This window comes from Cuculus canorus, chromosome 8, assembly GCF_017976375.1.
Source record: "Cuculus canorus isolate bCucCan1 chromosome 8, bCucCan1.pri, whole genome shotgun sequence".
Lineage (NCBI taxonomy): Eukaryota > Metazoa > Chordata > Aves > Cuculiformes > Cuculidae > Cuculus > Cuculus canorus.
The window spans coordinates 10868062-10888029 of NC_071408.1; the positions used below are offsets into that span (position 1 = coordinate 10868062).

The following is a 19968-nucleotide window of genomic DNA, read 5'->3' on the forward strand; positions in this document are numbered from 1 at the left end:
TGCCCAGTGGGATCATTATGCTTGAATGCAGTTCATTATGTATTATTCTTTCCTTCGAGGTAGTGTTTTTCTTTTTAGACTTTTTAGCAGTGTGTTACCTTATCATAGCTTTCGTTTCTCTTTCTATCTCAATTGGAATTTAAAAGTCTGTGTGGTAAAAAGCTATGCTTTTACAAAGAAAACAGAAAATGTTAAATAAGATACAACTAGATGTTTTTCTTAGTGAGCACATATTCTTGTCTTTACATTCCTTGTCTATCTGGGAAGAAAGAAATTAATGAAAAATCCTCTAAGGGAATTTTTTTATGCAGATTCTGAGGAGGGCTGCAACATTTAAAATGTTGATTGTCTCTTTGATTGTGTTACATTTTACAGTTTTTATTTCAGGCAATTCAAGATCTTATCAGCAGTGGATGCACACAGTGAAGGTATAAACTTGATTAAATAATTATACTTCCCATCCTGTTTTTTAAGTATTTGTCCTTTCCTTACATATATGTAATGATAAAAGTTTGTTCATTTGCAAGGAAAATATAATTACACTCTATAATAAATATCGTGCCTATGGTATATGCAATAGTTTTGTGGGTTTTTTTCTTGAAGATTTTTTTTTAAGGAAAGGTCCTGTAAACAAAAGGAATGCCAAAAGACAAAGGGGTTAGCTGTCTGTATAGTCAGGAATTTCACTGCTTTCTGTATCATGTTGCATTCCATAACTGTTAATTAGGTGTGACAGTACAATTTGATATGAAGTTTATCACTTCTAGTAAATAGCACTTCTCTTAATATGGATTTGTGCAGTTTGGCTAGCAGAAGACCCTTAGTGTAACCTTGCTATTCTGCGGGATTAGTAAAATATATTATTTTAGATTAAGAGAATTCTTGTGTGATTAAACGAAATAATTTTTTTGTCAAGTCAAACTATTTTTAAGTTGCATAATAAATATGATTAGAACACATGAAAATAGCCATAACTTCTGAATTGATTTTGAAATGGTAGCAATGAATGAAGAATGAAAATACATAATTCTGTTAGAATGCATTGATAAAATGTGTCAGCTATGATAATGACATACTGTAACCCTTGTGTAGCTGCAGACAGCAGGTTGGGGAGGAAACACAGCTGTGGTTATTCTTACCGATTTAAAAGGAAGGTTGTTATTTCTTTACAGCCCACTGTTTATTTTTCCTAGCTGTTGTCTTAAGGCTTCACTTGTGTTAAAATGTTACTGAACTATATTTTTCATGTATTTCAGAAAGGCGGTGCCCTGATCAACACAGCAATGACCAAAGCCACTCCGGCTGTGAAAACAGCATATAAATTTGTAAGGTCACCTATTTAAAATAAATAGTACATAAAAATACCTCAGCTTCCTACAACCTCTCATTCTTCTCAATACTTAAAAACCTAAGCATTTTATAAATGTATTGCAGAAAGACACTTCAGCCTGTAGAAAGTTTTCAGCTTCGTTTACTTATATAGCACTAGGTTTTAGAGCTGGTTCAGTCTCTTCCAAATAGCTTGTATGTAATGATAGATTCAACGTGCTGGGTTTTTTTCAATCATAACACATAGTAAAACTTATTTGAATATCATTTAGATATTTGACACACAACCGTAAACTCTTCCTAAGCTGGTGACAACATGATTAAAGTATGGACTCTGAAAATAGAAATTCTCATTTACACTGAGGTCCTGTAACACAACTCAGGCTTTGCAAAGTTAAGGTGTGTGTAAAACATTTTGTAAATGTTACATTTATATGTAATATAAATTTGGTGTAATAGTTACACAGTATATTGTTATGATGATCTCTACATGATTACATCATGTTAACATGATGTAGAGATCTCTCTTTAGATCCAGTTGGTACTGGACAAATGGAGTCCTGGCTTATGCAGATGACCATTAATGTTGGCACTAAGTGCTGCACTATTGAAAGATTTGGTATAGCATCAAGTAATGTGTGCTGCAAGTCCTTTCTATCATCTGCTTTTTTAAAGGTGACACTAGAATACATCACATTTAATTGCATTTAATGCATATACTTTTGAGCTTAGAATATCTTGTTTTCTAATAAAGATAAACCAAGCCCATAGAGCATGTGAAATTACATGATATTATGCAGTATGGAAAAACAGCCATAGTGTAAAATGAAGTGGGAAGTATTTTAAGGTTGTGTTTTTAATATATGGGAAAAGACTTTCAGCTTCCTTTTTGCTTTTCCAAATGCTTCACTAGCTGGATGCATAATAAGTAGTCCTGAATAAATCAGTATATCAGTCAAAGCTACATATTTTAAGTGAAGTTTTCAGAGAGAATTTTTAATTTTACATCAGTTGAAAAACACAGCAGTCATGGAGAGAAACAGGTAAATAAATTAAATATGCTTCATATTCATGGAGTCATTTATATTTAAAAAATGGTTCATTAACAGCTTATCTGCAACATTATTCTTCACTTTGTGCTTACTTAGACTGAGGTTACATGATCTTCTCCCAACCTTCAATTTTGATAATTATGTCCTTGATAATAAAGGTTCTTCAAAGTGAACTTCTGTGTATGCCAGGAAGCACTGGCAAATTCTGTGAAGCTCTGTGTGTATAAGGTATTCATATTTATATGCCATATAATTTCTTATGCTGTTTCCCTTTATGGAGCCTACTCCTGGAGAAATGAAATTAGTATTTCTTAATCGGTAGATAGCTGATTTGTAGCCTTGAATAAAAAGTACTTGGTGCCATCCCTTAGAGTTAGAACAAAGCACTACAAAATTCATCCAAATGCTGTGAGCATGATCTGGAAAGTTTAAAGTGGCTCTCAGGTTAGCATCTGCTACATGGCACCCCATTGTGCTGTTATTGAGCTTATATATGTATGATTTAAGGATCAAAGAAGAGTCTGACCTCTTGATTCAAGAGAATGATTTTCTGAATTTCTCTGAAAGGAAAACAGTAGAAAAATAGGTGGTCTCCACATGATTATGCCCTTAAATATTTTTAGAAGTCCTGTTTTCAAGACAACCTTGAAAACTTTCGTAGTTTCTTCCTACATTAATATAATAAAGATTTCTTCTATTGGGGTTAGGATTTTCGATGTCATCTATCCCCCCATCTTTTATTTTTTTCTACTCCCTCCCTTCTCTTACTCTCTATTTCTCTCTTTCTCTTCCCTCCCCCCTCTCCCTTAAATGTTTTTTTTGGGGGATAAGTGCGTGGCATTCTGTATTGAGAATTCGTTTCTCTATTGAAGAATATTCTTGGCTGTTTTCTATGCAACAGTGATCCTTGGCTGCTTCTTTTAATATATACAGAATTCTCCCCTAAATAGCAGCACTATGCTGTTCAGCAGCACTGGGCAAAATCTCCGTCTGCATATGAAATCACTTAATTTCTCTTAAGATTGATGTTGCCCTGCAAGTTGCCAGACTGGAACAGTGTAGCAGTCATCTTGAAAATCTTAACATTTTTCAAACATGCCTTACTGCTAAAATTCCCTTTTAAATTTAAAGGACCATTTCAAATAAAGGAGTGATGTATATGACCGTTCTTAGCCTGTCCTTAGTAAGACTGGAGATATTTTGAGTATGTATGTTTTCACAGCATTAGTATGGATATAATGAAAAAAATCCTTAAATATATGGACAAAGCATAAATATAAAATATACTGACAATACATGTATGGAATTTGTGATAAAGATAATTGTCTTGCTTTATACCACCAGGTGTTTAAAAGAAATGTAAAATAAGTATGCCATTATAAAGCATGTTCTGTGTCTACAGCCAGTGCCTTGCAGAGCTACTTAAGTCCTTTTATTTTTCTAGGCAAAAAATCAGGCAAGGCAAGGAATAAAAGAAGTGAAGAATAAGTTAAAACACAGGGTACGTAGTGCACTTTTTACATTTTTACATTGCTTCTTGTATCAGTTTGAAGCTTATACTTTACAAATCACATGAGATTTGTGTTTTTAATGACTTTTGAAATATACTTAGCCCTTTGTTCAACAATACATTTTTCATAACGAGCCCTCTGGCAACTATCTGTCATTCTATGCATCCACTGAATAATCTCTTTATTGTTTGCATATTTTATTATAGAACAACAGAGGCCTTCAAAGATACATTAACAGAATGTATGTTTTCTTAAAGTTGATTGCTTTGATACCACAATTGAAGCGTTTGCTTTAAGATGAGAATTTGAGATGGGAGAGTCTTACAGTACAGTCTGTTTCAGAAGGTGTAGTTGTCCATTTTGGTTTCATAAGATGTGGATAATTGCAGTGTTTAAAAATGAAGAAATTGTTCTATTTTGTAAAAGCAACACTGCAGAAATACGGGAGAAGATGTTTCAGAATTTTTGCAGCTGCTTTTCCAATTGAAAAATTTATTTCCACATAAGATTTTTCTGTAGGAAAAAGAACCAGGTTTTAGATTTATTTTATGCTATTTTAAGAAAACTTTCAAAAATATTTTCTACATATTTGAACAATTCATCTTTTAAATGACAATGTTGATAATTCAGCTTCTTGAAAAGCTGAATTTGATTTTCTTGCTACAGATGGTATTTTCATGACAGTAATAGATTGTGGCAAGATAATTTTGAATGCATTCTGCATGCGTAATATGGAGGGTACGTTTGCAGATAAGGATTATAAATAAAGGAATTTAAATCTGTTTTGTTGCGTAGGACAGTGAGGAAGAATATGGAACTTGCAGTGCTGGTGCAGTACAGACTGCTCCTGTCTACACATTGCATTATGAGAAGAGAGCAAACTCGGAAAAGCGAAGACTGGCACAGGTAAGACACCTGAAACTTCTGTTCTTGCTTATTTACACATGAAGAAATTTTTTTGCCGCTTACAGTAATGCATCAGTGAATCTGTTTAAGGTTTGTTTTACTGTCTGGATAGGGAGATTTAAAGCTGTGTTTATAGAAATACTTCTAAACTGCTTAAAAATGCTATTCATATTTCATCCCTCTAGAGAGGGGAAGAAGCAGAAGATTTATATGTGTGAATCTGTGATTTAATTCTTAAATACTGTTTTTTATAAAGGCTTCTCACAGCAAATGCATCCTGGTCTATTCACAGATCTGTGTTAAGCTGTCTTTTTTAGTTTTTAGAGTGGGGACATTAATTTTGTATTTCACATAAATTGATTTGGCAGTCATGTGGCCTTTAACCTTCCTCAGATTTTATGAGTAATTATTTTATTAATAAGTCAGCCAGTTAATACGGTGCCAGTATCTTGTCCTTTTGTTCTCTAATCCTTTCTGGTCTTGATTTGAAGTAACAGGTGTAGTGTCTCAACTTTGGCAGTGTTTTAATGTCTTTGGATTCATTTTGACAGTCTTATTTCAAAGTTATCAATAAAATAGTTTTTGTAACACTTTTTTTTTTCTGCCAATATATACCCGCATATGTACATATTTTAATGTATAGGCATATATTTTTACATTATATTGTTATTGCATGTTTTAGTACATGTAACGAATGTTTCTATATGGATTTTTAATGTGTATGTCTTCCTCATATGAGAATTAAGTATAATAATTGTCTAGCTAATTTAACAGCATTTGGGGTTTTACTTTGATATTGCAATGATAAAAATATTGATGGTCTTTTTCATCATTTTGATTTTGAATTACTTTTTATCTGTAATAAATATGAAGTTTTTGAAATTAAACAGAACTGATGCAGATTTTTAATAATGATGTTGAAATTGTACATTACTATTAAGTCATTATTTTTAGTAGGGTTATAAATAATACAAACACTCTCTGCTTTAATTATTTAAGCAGATTTTACTTTGTACATGTTTTTGTAATCTTTTAAAGCCAGTGATAAAGTTTTCAACTATGTGCCATCAGTATATTTTTATATACAGGCAGATGTGGTGTCTGCATTCTTTCAGAAATGTATTTACAGTAGATTTTCTTCAGTGATTATCAGGAGACAAGATACACGATTCTAAATGTATAAGTGTAGAGCTCTAAGGTTAATAACATGAATGGTTCTTAAAATATTTGTTTCTAATGTGTCCCTGATATTTTAATATAGAGCAACTTCCCCCCACCCTCCAAAAAAACCCTAATTGAGAATGTGAGGTACTTAAAAGCTTTTAATAGATTAGAAGCCACAATCCACAGATTAGTGTAGGTGAATCTACAATTGTATGTATGTGTGTAGATACGTAACAGAAGCATTCCCTTGTAGTCAGTGAATTTTTGTAGGCTGCTTTTTTAAAAGAAATCTGCAGTTATTCACTGGTACCTTAGTGCTTCCTCCTGTTATGCACAGGAGTGTAGGCATACAAAGGAATATAGTTTACCTTGGTACAAGTGAACATTTCTTTTGAAGGCCTGTGTTTGGGCAGAGCAATTTAACTTCTGCATGGTTTTGGATTTGTACAGCTGTATACATATATTTATTTACATATTTATATTTATATGAATTAAATCCTTTATATACATATTTATATGTATTAAATCCTTTAATATCATTGCTGTCTTTTATTTTTGAAAAACAAGACAGGAGTACATATTCATAGTTTTGTTTGCATATATACATATACACACGTGTGCTTTTGTACACGTACATATGCACATACATGTATAGTGTTTGTTTACTAGTGAAGCTTGAAACTAATAAGCCCACAGTTTTGCCCTGCTGCAAACCAAAGATCTTGTATCTTCTCCCCAGCTCTTGTCCCAAATGTCACCTGAGCCCAGTGGGCAGGAAGACAAATGGTGATTGCCTCCCCAAGAACTCCACCCTCACAGTTTCCTTCACCTCTCTCTCATGCTGTTCCCAATTTTTACTCCTCCCCAAAAGCAAACAAGTCAAAATATTTCTGAAAAACAGTAGTCTTCTGTTGCTACTCTTGTTTTTATTTTTTTTGTTCTTGGTAAGTATTAGAATAAAATAATATAAAGGCAAGTTTTGTAGGAATAAGTAGTGATTTTCAACCTTACATCCAAATAAAAATATATATTTGTATTCACAAGTGCATGTGTATGAGAGAGACTGTTTGATCTAGTACTGAATCCGCCATTTAAAATAAGGGTTTTTCACAGATTGCTATTGTTGTCAGGTTTAATCCTTTTTTCTGTAAGTCTTTATCCTGCAAATGAGCCTCTCCACCTGTATTTCTAAAATGGTGCCCTTGAGTGTCTGTAACTGTGTAAGGATAGCGCAAGCGTGCAGTTCGTGCGCTTTGATGTATGTTTAAAGAAAGAGCCAGATATTGATTAAGTTGCTATGACAGTGTGCTTGAATCTCCCCAAAACCTAAAAAAAACAAACAAAAGAGGTGTTTCTTTTAATGGTCATCTTGCCTCCCCAAGAGGTGCCTCTGCATTTTATTACCTCTCTTCCATACTGAAACATTTAGAAACTTGTAAATATAAAGAATTTGGTGTTATATTTTATGTTATGTTAGATGCATGCACTGAGCTTTTCATTCTCCAGTTCTTGGGAACAGTTACGGACAAATACTAACTAATACCTGAGATGCTATAAAACATATTTATTTTGAAACATTGTTATGATACGAAAGTTTTCTTCATTGTAAAAGATCATTTTAATAATTGATTCATAACTGGATTGGGGGGTCTGGGTGGATGTCTCCTTTACAATGGGAAGTGAATCTGCTTTTACCCCAACAAATAGCTGTTTGTATGTGGGTCTGCTAATTAGTACGGTTATTTCCTGTTTTGTTGATGAGGCTTTAATAAATGTCAAGGGTACAGCCATGAAGATCTCCCAATTAGGCTTTGCGTTTGTAAAACCCAACCCCTTTGCTTTTGTGTGAAGATGACAGTTCCAACTGCAGCCTCAGCCTAACAGGGCTCAAGGGAAAGGATACTTCTCTGGTTTTATTGAAAACAAGGCCAGTTTGGCCCAGGGAGAATACCGGCACTGGGCACAGTGCAGAGCCATTTTTAACAATGAATATTTACTAAGCTTTATCACTGCTGTCATAGTGGTTTTATTATATTTTTTTTTCCTGATTGGCATTAGACTTAAAAAATAAACAGCAAATCAAGAAAAATTATAGCACGTAAAATAGCTGTCAAAAACTAATCAGAGGATAAATAATTAAATGTGTTATTGCAAACTGTAGTGATCAGCTTGCTGTCCTATAATTTGCATTTCGAAAATCTTTCCTAAAAAGCAAAATAACAGGAGTGCACTCATATGTGCTTGTGTGCACACACATGCACACACACGCAATTAATCTTTGCCTAAGATGAATTGTTCTATCTCTGTAACATTAATTTGAGGTTGCTCTTGCTTAGGTTAGCTGTTCTAGGCTTTTTATACGTCTGCGAGCTTAACTGTATTGCAAGTCAACATTAACAGATGGATTGCCCTAAGCAAGGGAAAACCACAACAACAAAATCGAGTGAAAGTGGAGGATTGAAGCTTTTTATTGTTAAGCCTTATTAAAACCTTGGCATGTGCGCTGCTGTTAACTGTTTCATGCCTAGATCTAATACTATGTCTCTGGTATGTTTTATTTCCTATGTTAATTAAGTATGCAGAAGATAAAAGAAATTAACAGCTAAATTTTCTGAAAGAGAAATGAGTGCAAGCATGAGATTGCTTCAACTCTGTTTGCAGTATCTTGCCAACCATGTTGGTGGGTTCCTTTAACTATTGATGAAGAGAGCATGGCAGCATATGTATTAGACTACTGTGCATTCAGCTTTTGCATAATCTATTTTAATTCTGTTCTATTATACGCTCCTATGTAATGCAGATTTCTGGTTAGACAGGGGCCGAAATGCAGTGAGAGCTCTGTAAAATTGTTCCAAATTAGTATATAATTAAAAAGAAAGCATGTTTATGATGAGCCTGGATAGAATGCCAGGTAGATCTGTTTGATTTCATGAATATGATCTTTGTAATTTTACTGTTAAATCATGTTAGAAGGTATTTTATCAAAAATAGAGTATTTCAGGATGTCAATAGTCCTAATGTATTTAGTGGCTAATAAAACATTCTTGAAGATTTGCAGAATACCAAATCAGAACCACCAGTTCACTTTGTAATTAGTTAAGTTAGCAATGCCCTCCTGTCTCTAAGGCAATGTATGTAATACCTGCAACTTCAGGCATGCACTACCTTGCAGTTGTAATGGAAAAAGGCAGCTGGAGTCTAAGTGTGGGTTTACCAGGAATCCCTGTGTGTCAGCGCTACTTTAAGTGTTTGAAGAAACCAAATTAACTACTTCCCATGAGTTTGCAGGATCTAAATATAGTGTCTAAGAAAGTTGTAAAAACACTTTTCCATAAGGCAATAAAAGCCAAGTTAGATTGGATTTTGTTCTTGGTATTCCTGAGCAGAAGAGAATTATCATGTTTACTTCTTTTTTAAACGCATACAGCAAATATGGCTTTTACACTTTTGTTGAAGTATATCCTAATAACAAGACAATATGTAATTCAGCTTACAGTAGGTATACTTGGCTTCTGTTCAACAAAGATAGCAAGTGTCAGGCAGGAGGATGTGTTCAGAATAACCTTCAGGAGTGCCCCATTTATCAATACCCTTACAATGGCTAGGAAAATAAATTACATAATCATTAGCTACAAAGGGCTTCCAGTAATTGATTACCCTCCTAACCTGAAAGAGGTAGTGAGAGTGGGCTATTCTGATTAATTATTTTTTTTTTTTTCTGGGAACATAAAAGAGGAGAGGAAGAGCTTGTGGTAATGCAGTGCTGAATATACGCATTCTGTGTAAAGTGGCTGAATGCCTTTAGGAAAAAATAGAAAAAATAAAATGCTGCAGACAACCCTACAATAATTTAAAAAACATAAAAGCTCTGATTAAGGGCATTTACCTGTATTTGCATTCAGATTATGTGCTTGGGATCACATTTATGCCTAGCATGCACAGATAACATTGGTTATATAGCTGGAGGTATCTTCTAGTCTCATTGACTAAAATATTACAGACTGACAGATGTCAAACAGTGCGAGCTAGTATTTAATGTAAATCACATTTTGTTTCTGTAAAATATAGTTTTGAAGTAAGCTTTGATTTATTCCTAAATTCTGTTTCTTTAGCCAATGCAGTGTAATTTGGAAATATTGTAGATATCATTAGCTTCCTTTAATTTGGAGAAAAATCTCTTGTCTTGATGTGTCAAGTATGATCTCTTCATTCTGCAAAACAGTCAGATTTCCTTTTAATTAAATATGAAAAAGCTAGGCAGCAGAAATTCAAATTGTAGATTACAAGAGTGCCCTCTCGTGGCTCTGATACCTTCCTGAAGTAGTACACACGTGAATCCTTTGCCTGGTATAATCCTTGTTTTGTACGTCCTTTATTGTTTTTTTTTTTTTTTTAACTGAAATATTGTCTGGATTTTGTGCATCTTAAACATTAGATGCTTTCATGTATCATGCATAATTTTATTTTCAGGAATACACTCTAACAAATGTATATATAGGTATGTACACATATATATGTGTATATATATACATATAATTAGAAGATTGCTCAAACCTCCCTCCTGTAAGAACACAGTATATACTGCCTCTAAATAGTGACAGCAACTGATTTATTCAGTGAACATATTAAAAGAAAAAAGACTTACAAATTTATGAAGCTTTTTATTATTATTTCTGTATTTTTATTAGTGTGAGCTTTTTTTCTTCTCTGCCCTGATCTCTTTTCACCGTGTCTTTAAATGAAGAATTGTTGCAAGTCTTCACAGCAGAGTTGTGTCATTCGTTCTGCACCCATAAACCAATATAAACCTTGTGGCTGCCTGTTCTTTGAGTTTTGCAGTAACGTCACTTGAGAAATCTCTCCACTTAGTACCATGTTTCCAATCAAAAAAAAAAAAAAAAAGGAGTTAGGATAATGGTCAGGAAGTGGCTTTGGAATTGTTTGTTAACCTGTGAACATTTAGTGGGACACCTTTTTATTTTAGGACAAAGTCATCAGCACATCTACCTCACTTATAATACTGAGAGACACTCTTAGACAAGCAGAAAGTTTGCAGATGCTTTTTCTGGCTATTGTCACCTATTTTAGTTTTTAACAAAGAGAAGGGCAGTCTTTCTGAGGGCCTTTCTTCAAACAAATTAATTATACTGGGTACCTCTGCCAAGATTTCTCTTTTCTGAAGGGTCTGGGGGAAAAATGCTATTTCACCAAGTACCTTCAAAGCTGGATGGACCTTTCTGATTTTAATAGTTAATTGAAATAATTGAATTTATTGTTTCATCAGGAGAATTTGACATCTCAAAGTAATGGTAGCATCTTCTTTTTTTTCTTTGCTGTGTATCTTCTGTCTTCCATTGGTCATGTTTTTCACCACTTAGCCAGAGTAGGAAGACTGAAGAACCATCAGCTAATAGCTGGGACCTGTGTCCCAACTTCTGCGTTGCTTTTGCCTCCTGGCCTGAAAGTTTGGAGAGCACAACCTTATGTCTAAAACTTAAACTCTAGCACTGTAAGTTCTGTAACCTTTTCTTTCTTTCTCTAATTCTGTACATAAGAGTGAAAAAAAAGTGAACAAGTTCAATTAAAGAATAAAGTTTGGCTGAGGGCAAGAGGAAGAAGTAGAAGAAGCAGGAAAAGCCTTTCCTGCAGGGATCTCAGCATCTCTGAATGTGAAAGCCCAGATTCAGCTCAACTAATTTTAGACACTACTGAGATGCTGAAGTTGGTAGCAGTGCTACCCTGGGCTCTTTCTGCAGTGGAGAGAGAGAGGGAGGGAGAGAGGGAAGAGGGGGTTGGAACAGACATGCCAAATGGCAGTTCAGCCCACCTGGAGACCAGATTACATCCTGATGATTCCTCTCTCCTGCTGTTTATTTTCTAATTTAAGCACTAAAGTTTTTGAACTTAGTGAAGAGAATCCAAATCCAAGTGCCATCCATGTTTCTCAGCACCTTGTAGAGAAAGACCCTCTGTTGAGCAGAAGACTCCTACTGACATTAGACAAGGAAGGGCTCCTCCTCGCCAACTTAATTCTTCTTGTTGAGAGCCTCAAACAGAAATATGATTGGATTCAGTATTTCTAAGACACAATCTTTTTTCTTGCAAATGTGATTAGTCTCTCTGTTTTCGTGCTTCATACAGAGGCCTTTTCACTGTCAAGAGATTTGATGGACAGAATTCAATGCTGCTTAGCTTTCATCTGTCTAAAGTTCAGTGTCCTTTGGTGTTTCCCAAAATCTGGAGGTATATGATGATTGTGTTTAGGATCACATCCACATCATATATTGTAATTGTAGTGGTTTTGGTAAGTTTTCCTTTGAAAAAGTCACACACGATCTTCAAACAACACTTCCAGCAGTGATTTTATCATGTGACATGTAAGGATATGATACACATTTAAACTGGAAGATCAATTTAAGTAGTAATCTCTGTTTTGCCTGCTTAGGAATGGTATCAAACAGGTAGCATGTTCCAGCCAGACAAACGGCGTTTACAGCTGCTCCGTTCCCCTGAAGACACACACTGTGTGCCCAAGTTACTTCCAGGTCTTTTTTCTGTTACCTCAGAAACATGTTCTCTTTTCTGACTTTGTGCATATGGATAATTGATTAGTTTTTCTTTTGTCATGCGTGCACCCTTACCTTCTTGCTCCTCTCTCACTGTGACCTTCTCAACCTGCCATTCTGTTATTTCCCACCCCTCTAATCATTGAGTAAACTTAAGGCATTAATGACCATCAAAAAAGGAAAATAAGTGATATTTTTCTTAGTTTTTGTAACTGAAAATTCTGCCTGGTGAATCTGATTCTTAAAATCATCCACACCCCCCCCAAAAATCCATAAAGAATACTTGTTTGTATAAGACCTGCTTGCTTTTGTTGTTACAAATAGCACTGAAAATTGCCATGTCCTGTTTTAAAAGACTAACACTTCTGCTTGTTGCCAATTAAAGTGAAACCAGACTGCCTTTGGATGGAGCACGCTTTGCAACTAGGATGATGCGTGGCATCGTGCCACAATGTGTCAGCTAAAAATGGCCGGTTTTGCTAAGAATAGCCTCTGTGCCATTGAGAAGAGTGAGCGAGATCTGGCTATTTGGAGGTGATGCTTGACTGTGGGCAGCATGGGTCCTCGGTCTGACTTCGAAGGACAGGAGATGGTGCAGGGTTCATAAGGCAAAAATGGTCTGCGAGTCTTCAGGGAAAATGGAAGTTTATTTGCTGTTTTGGAGAAAATCATAACTATATCTGAAAAGCATTTGCAGAAGCATGATTAATCCTTAAAAATTGAAAGCAGTGACAAAATTCTCAGATACTATCTGTGTTCAGGAATATAGCATACATAAAAGGTAGGAAGCTTAGAGTTTCTTAGTTTTTCACCACAGTAATTCAGAGAATAAATAATTGTAATGTGCTATCCATGACCAAGTATCACAAAAAAAAATATATCATCCTTACTTAAAATAAATGTGGATTTATGGATATTGATATTTCCTTTAACTTTACAGAAGTCAGTGGAGATGCCTGTTGCATTACAGCTTGCTTGTTATTTCAGAGTACTCTGCCCCTACTACACATTATTACGTAGATTTATAAAATCTACATGTTTCTAGTTGTCTATGTTTTAGCAGATTTTTGGAGATTTCCTGCTCTTGCAGGCTCTTTATTGTCACAGAAAAAAAGATTTCTTTCTGTCACTGGTTGTGAATCTCTTTTTCCCTATCATTTTAATTAACAGGAGCTCAGAACTGATGACACTTCTGTCTCATAGAATACAGCTGTGGATGTTTCCAAACATCTCATGTTCTTTCAAAAGCATCGACGTGTCTGAATCTGTTAAAGCAGGGTTTTTATTTAACATTAATAATTTTTAATTTAACATTAATAATTTTAAAAATTTTAAATTATCCATGAGTCCTGTGGATAATTTCAAAAAAAATTTAAAAGCAAATATGGCATCTTAGATATGATATAACTTTGTCTCCGGATAACTTCCCTGATGTCAGAGCATTATTTTTGTGACGCATCATTACTTTGTGTTACCTTCTGTGAGTAAAAGCATACAAGTAATTTTTTGAAGGAACTGTTTCTAGGAATTAATGTAGAATTCTTACTTGCATCTATCCTGGTTCGGTGACCATGAAGCTAATTGGAATCCCTAGCACTGCTTTAAGCATGCAGTTGCTTGCACCATGTCCCAGAAAAAGATGGGCATTGAAGAAGAGAAAATGTACAAACTGTATGTCTTTTTTTTTTTTTTTTTTTTTAATCTCTCTTCTTTCCTTCTTCCTGCATCAGTCTCAGCACTCGTGGAGTGTAATGTGAAGCACTTTCTTGTGATTTCATTATCCTTGCTTTAGATCTCAGTCTTTAACTGCAGAGGAAAGCAATGAGTTGTGCTGAATGAGAAAGTTTGGTTGCAAGATCTTTTGCTTCCCTGCTGGAGGTGAAGCCATAATTACATCTCTGACTGGGTTGCAGAGGAGGATAGGTAAAATAAAATACTGAATTATGAATAATAGTGGACTTGTATGTATTTTGCGTTTTCTGTGCTGAATGAATTGTCTTTAATTTTTTAAGAAAAAGGAAACAATGCTTCATATATTTAAACTACAGTGGATATTTTTCTTCTCTTGAAACTTTATACGTATTGATATACTGAGTAGCTGGTAAATATGAAATTACGTATGTGCTGCCATTTATCAAAAGATTATTTGTTTCTCACCTTGAGGACAATTAGTAGCAGCGGCTTTGTTAAGCTTCCTGCCTTAGTATCGATCAGTAAGCATTCATTGCAGAAAGTTGTGCTTCTGAAAGGTCTAGCATTAAATAAAAAGCTGACATTTTAGAGATTGACTTTCATGCCCAATCAAAAATGTAACCATCTTACATTGAAATCCTTTAGCAGTCACGTATTTTGTCTACATTTCTATGCTGAAGTAGTACATTTTGTGAGGCTAACAGCAAGCAGAAGAGAACAGTTTAAGGACTTATTTTTACATTGTTTGGTCCTACCTGTGTTTATACCATCTTGCACTTTTTTGTGGATTCAGTGATCAGCATTTACCACAAATCTATAGGTAGCAGATCACTTGCAGAATGAGATTTTTAAGTGGTGCAGAAACCAAAGAGCATGTATGTGATGTATACAAAAAAAGAGATATATCCTTCTGCTGGCTGCAGTTGCTCCTTAGCCATACCTTACACACCTACTCGATGGCTCAGCAGTGGCTGGTAGAGAGTGGGAGCTGCTTGTATTTAAGTGTATTGAACTCTGTTACATTCTGAAAGAGATGAGAGGTGGATTCTTCGGGTGCAGTGTGCCTGAAGATTCAAAGAATTTGAAATAGCAAAAGCTGAATCACTGTTCATGTTTTGATATAAAGTAGATACATTAAATAATACTTATTATCTAAGAAGAACTAGTTGGAAGAAGCAAAACAATCGAGTACACTTTTTTGTTGCTTTATTTTATAGAAAAAAACATGACAGCAGTCTATTAAGGCTTTATAAAGTTCTGGTGCAGCAAGAAAGGGGTGTTACCATATCATTTCTTGTGGTAATAAATTTAAATGGTCTGGTTGTTATTAGAATGCTGATCAGGAAGGAAACAGAAGTCTGTCCTTTTTTCATAAAATGGTATAAAAAAGGTTACACACTTCAAAATGCAGAAAAGACAGAAATTAAAAGCTTAAATAACTGCAAACAGCAGGATACGTCAGTAATGGAAGGACTTCTTAAATGACTTTGACAGCTTTTGCAGGTGCACATACTATGTCACTTGCCTAGTGGAGCATTGAAAAAGATTTATGGTTCTCCTTTTGGAATTTATTAAGAGTTTCTTTCTTTTTCTTTGCAAAGTAGTCTGGACATACCCCTCCCTTGCAATTGTTTTTATTACAGCTCCTAGAGGAAAGTCACCTATTCAAAAACATGTGTTGCTTGGCTTACTCACAGAGCTGTAAACTCTGAGGAATGTTGTTATTTACAGACAGATATTTTCCTTTCCTCCCCTTTTGCTTTTTCTTCTTTGTATGTAAATCCCATTTTATTTAGTTTAGTTTTTGAAAGTCTTCCTGTATAATTTTATACCCCTAAACATTTAAATTGGTAACAAAAATATTTTTTTCAAAGAGAGAGTCTGACCATCAGGAACTAGAACGTTTTGTTTGGTTTTTTTTCCTTAGGTTTATCAACATATGCTCTGTTATATTCCTTTATATGGTGTTATTCTTGCTTTCACTCACACTTGCATAATACTGTTCGTAGAGGCTCTGAAGGGCCACTGTTATGCCTATGGTGTTTGATGATTCTAATAAATTTTATTTGGTTCCCATTTCTCAAAGACACAAGATTTCTCTTCTTTATTCCTTTTTCTCTTTTTTCTTTTTAAAGTTTCTTTTATATTTTTTTAAACTCAGTCATCTTTGAAAAATTATTGATTATTTACAAAAGTAAGTGAGTGTTATCTTATGGGATTTTATTCCATTGATAGAGTTAACCCATCTACAGATGAACAAGTGTCAGGTTCTGTTTTATGCAATTCCTCAATATTTTTAAAGAACCTTCTTTCCTGCAAGATCTTGGTTTTGTGTTCATGGGAGTAAATGTCATGTCAGCATCTAATTCTTATGCAAACTGAGAAAATGAGACAGAGAGGGTTTTGCCCTCCAAGAGTCTGTTCCAGGTTTAGAGATTTAATTGCAATGAATGTTGTGTCAGAATTTTCTTGGGTAAATAGTGAATTCAGTAACCAGGTTACTGAAACAAAGAATTTTAATTATCCCAGTGAAGATAAATACTTGAAACAGCGACTTTTAAACTGAAAGCAATGACTGTAGTTGTTGAAGTAGTCTGTAAGATAGCCAGTTAACAATTAAGACAAGAGATGTTAACCTCTCTTTATTTACAAGCAGGGATTACACCACTGACAGGAATCGCACAACTCACAAAACTGGAAAAGAGTTAGAAATTTGGTAGCTTGTTTCTCTGCATCCCATCCTATACCTTTCACTCAATATGAAGCCTAGTTTGGGTTCTTTCGTAGTTTTTAATACTCTAATAATTCTCTCATTTTCAAGCCACTGTTACTTGGCATAATACATTAAGAACCATATGTTTCCTCTTTGTGGATGAAGAACTATGGAAAGTGTTGTTAATTAAATCCTCTTTTGTTGAACAAGAACAAACTTGTCAGTCTATAAGGAGTGAACAATGACATGTTCCTGACAATAAATGGGGAGACAAAAAGTTACAGAGTGTTCTGATACATGTAGAACACTGACAAAATCTGTAATGGGTAGTAAAATCCTTATAAGTTCCTTATAGTCTGAAATTAAGGCCATATTTCTTCCCTATGAGGGTCTTGTTGCAGGTTTAGGCATTTGATGAGCTGCATGATAAGAAATGGGCAGTAGCACTTCTTTTTACTTGTATATGATTTTCTTTAAAGTTAGCTAACACTGTTTTCCTTTTGCACAAATTCTATCCACATCTTTAAATTACGATCAGAACCTCTCTCAGTGGACTGATTGCCTGCATAACCATCTTCACGGGTTTTTGATACAAAACAAGTGTAAGAGATGCAGAGAGCATAAGACAGTCACTGTGAAGCACAAGTGGCTAAATTTCCTGACTTAAATGTTCTGCTAAAGATAGAGACCTTTTCAAGTATTGTAGAAATCTTGAGCTTAGGTCTGTTTGTTAAATAATAATGTGATATAACAGCTTAGTGAGCACTCAGCATGATAGTGTGTGACTTCACAGCACACCAGCTACTCAGCACAAGCTCCCCAAAGGATGCTCTGAGTATACACTAACCTTGAGTAACTGTAATTTACAGTAAATTACCCTGCACAAAGGGATTTTTAATGCACAGTTTTTGAGTTGACATACTACTTAAGCTGCAGTTCTGTTTAAAATGATAACATAGATACAGCTGTGTAAAGAGGCTCTTGACTTCTTTTGTATTTGCTACTTCAAAAATCCATTTTTCTTCATGTTTGGTAGACCGCATCAACCAAAACTTGGCAAATATTTCTAATGGAAAGTAGTGAACCACAGTGCTTTTTATGATATACTTGAAAAGAAAGGGTAGGAAATAAACTTGAGTGATACTTTTCCTCCAATACCCAGTCTTCTGCTAATCAAGGCTTTGCATAACTAATAAGGCTATCCAGGCTTTGCATAAATAATAAGGCCCTCCACAGGCCATGAAGAAAAATGGTTCTTTTGCTTTTTAATTGATGAAGTTTGAGGACTTTGCATCCTCTTATAATGACCTTTAGAAGACTTGATCGATATGTGGTTTTCCTCATCAAGTGCTCAGGAAGCCTTAATGAGTAAGCTAGCAGCTAGTTTCCAAATAAGTAATGCTGAAATATAAAAATAAACAAAAAAAATAATGTTAATTTTCTGTCCTTCAGACTCGTTTCAACCAGCATCTCAGTAACCAGGATTTAGTCTTAGATGGAGATGATGATGATGAAATGGAGAGAACAAGCAAGTAAGAAGCCTGTTTGGATGTGTGTATGTATGGGAGAAAGGGTAAAGCAAAGCTGAGTTCAAGTGACACATTTTTCTCCTGTCCAGGCTGCTAGATGAATGATTGACTTAGATGATGCCAAGTAATTTAAGATTAAATCTGCTTTTGAAAAGAGGGGCAGTCTGTTACAGCTTTTCATTATTTGTAGTGTCTAGAAGAGCTTGACATAGTCCTTGGTCTTCCCAAACTCAAGGTAAAAAAAATAAACTCTATACACAAAGAAGCAGTGAAATAAAATTCGTCAGCGTGGTTGGCAGTGACCTTAGCTAATCTATTCTTCAGGTTTTGTGTTGTGGTCATGACAATGGAAAAATTTATGATAAGTCAGAAAGAATATTGCCTGCTGAGTGTAATATCAAGGTCTTCCTGTGTGTGAATTAAAGGAAAATCATAGGCTGAGGCTTAAGCTGCATTGAGGCATTCTCTGAATTCAGCAGACAATTTTTGATAATGAACATACAGGTATGAACCATGAAGGACCCTGAAAGCAAAGTTAAGCAGCTTAAGCCATGATGCAGTAGGGAAGAGGAAGCTACTGAAGTGTTTAAAGGATATCATCAAAGCAGTGAGCCATGGAAATACCCTTGGTGTAGTAGTATTCTAGCTAGACAGAGACGGAAAGACTACAAGGGTCAGGAGTTAAGAGTGTTGCAATGAATGAAAGAGAAAATAAGAGACAAAAGCACCAATTCTTCTTGCACGTGGGCAGTATTCCAGTAAATCTGGTCATACAACGGAAGAAGAGTTGGAATGTAGGAGTCTTGCCACAAGAACAGAGTATGTGGCTAGGTCTGCTGGAGAGGTGTAGCAATACTGATGTGTAGACAAGGAAAAAGAGGAAGCAATTTTGCAATAACAGTAAAATTTGGAGGGAAGACTTGGGGAGTCATATGAAGGGTGAGTTGAAATAACAGTTGTTGTGGCTGGGGAAGAGCTGGGAGATGGGAAAAACAGGCAACGGTAACCACTTCTCCATAGATATCATACATTTATGCTTAGGAAAATTCTTAAGTAAAGGGAAATTCTGTGTTTATGTTACCTTTCAAAAGTCTCAGAATGCATTCTCCTGATTACTTTCAGCAGTGGCTGCAGTAAAATGGCTTTTATGTTCCTAGCTGATGGAAAAGTTTCTGTTTTCAGGTTATCATCAGAAGACAGTGAAGAAGCTTCTGCGTACTTTTATGATAGCGATGATTCTGGTGAAACTGGAATAACTCAGCATGAAGGAGAAATGGACTTACTTGGGGAGATTTTAGACACGCTGAGCACACACAGTTCAGATCAAGGAAAGCTCTCAGGAGCAAAGAGCTTGGATTTCTTTAGGTCAATGGATGACATTGATTACAAGACTGCGGTAAGTCCTCTGCTTTCATTTGAAAACAACTCTCTTTATAGTGGAATCCTGCATTTGTGAAATAAACCACATACAGCTCAGCTATGGCAACACAGTCCACAGAACTGCTA

General features: G+C 35.1%; 1 protein-coding gene across 6 annotated transcripts in view; it reads left to right on the forward strand.

Annotated features, from left to right (window-relative positions):
* DENND1B (DENN domain containing 1B) overlaps positions 1–19968 on the forward strand; it is a 162019-nt gene that overhangs the window by 134290 nt on the left and 7761 nt on the right. The window contains exons 17-22 of one of the 6 annotated variants that reach the window (XM_054072749.1): positions 388–428; positions 1257–1325; positions 3826–3882; positions 4688–4798; positions 18386–18465; positions 19645–19858. In XM_054072749.1, the coding sequence (XP_053928724.1) occupies positions 388–428; positions 1257–1325; positions 3826–3882; positions 4688–4798; positions 18386–18465; positions 19645–19858 (572 nt within the window). Of the gene's footprint in view, positions 1–375; positions 429–1256; positions 1326–3825; positions 3883–4687; positions 5283–18385; positions 18466–19644; positions 19859–19968 lie in introns of those variants that run through there. The other 5 variants (XM_054072747.1, XM_054072748.1, XM_054072743.1 and 2 more) reach the window with 5 other exon arrangements.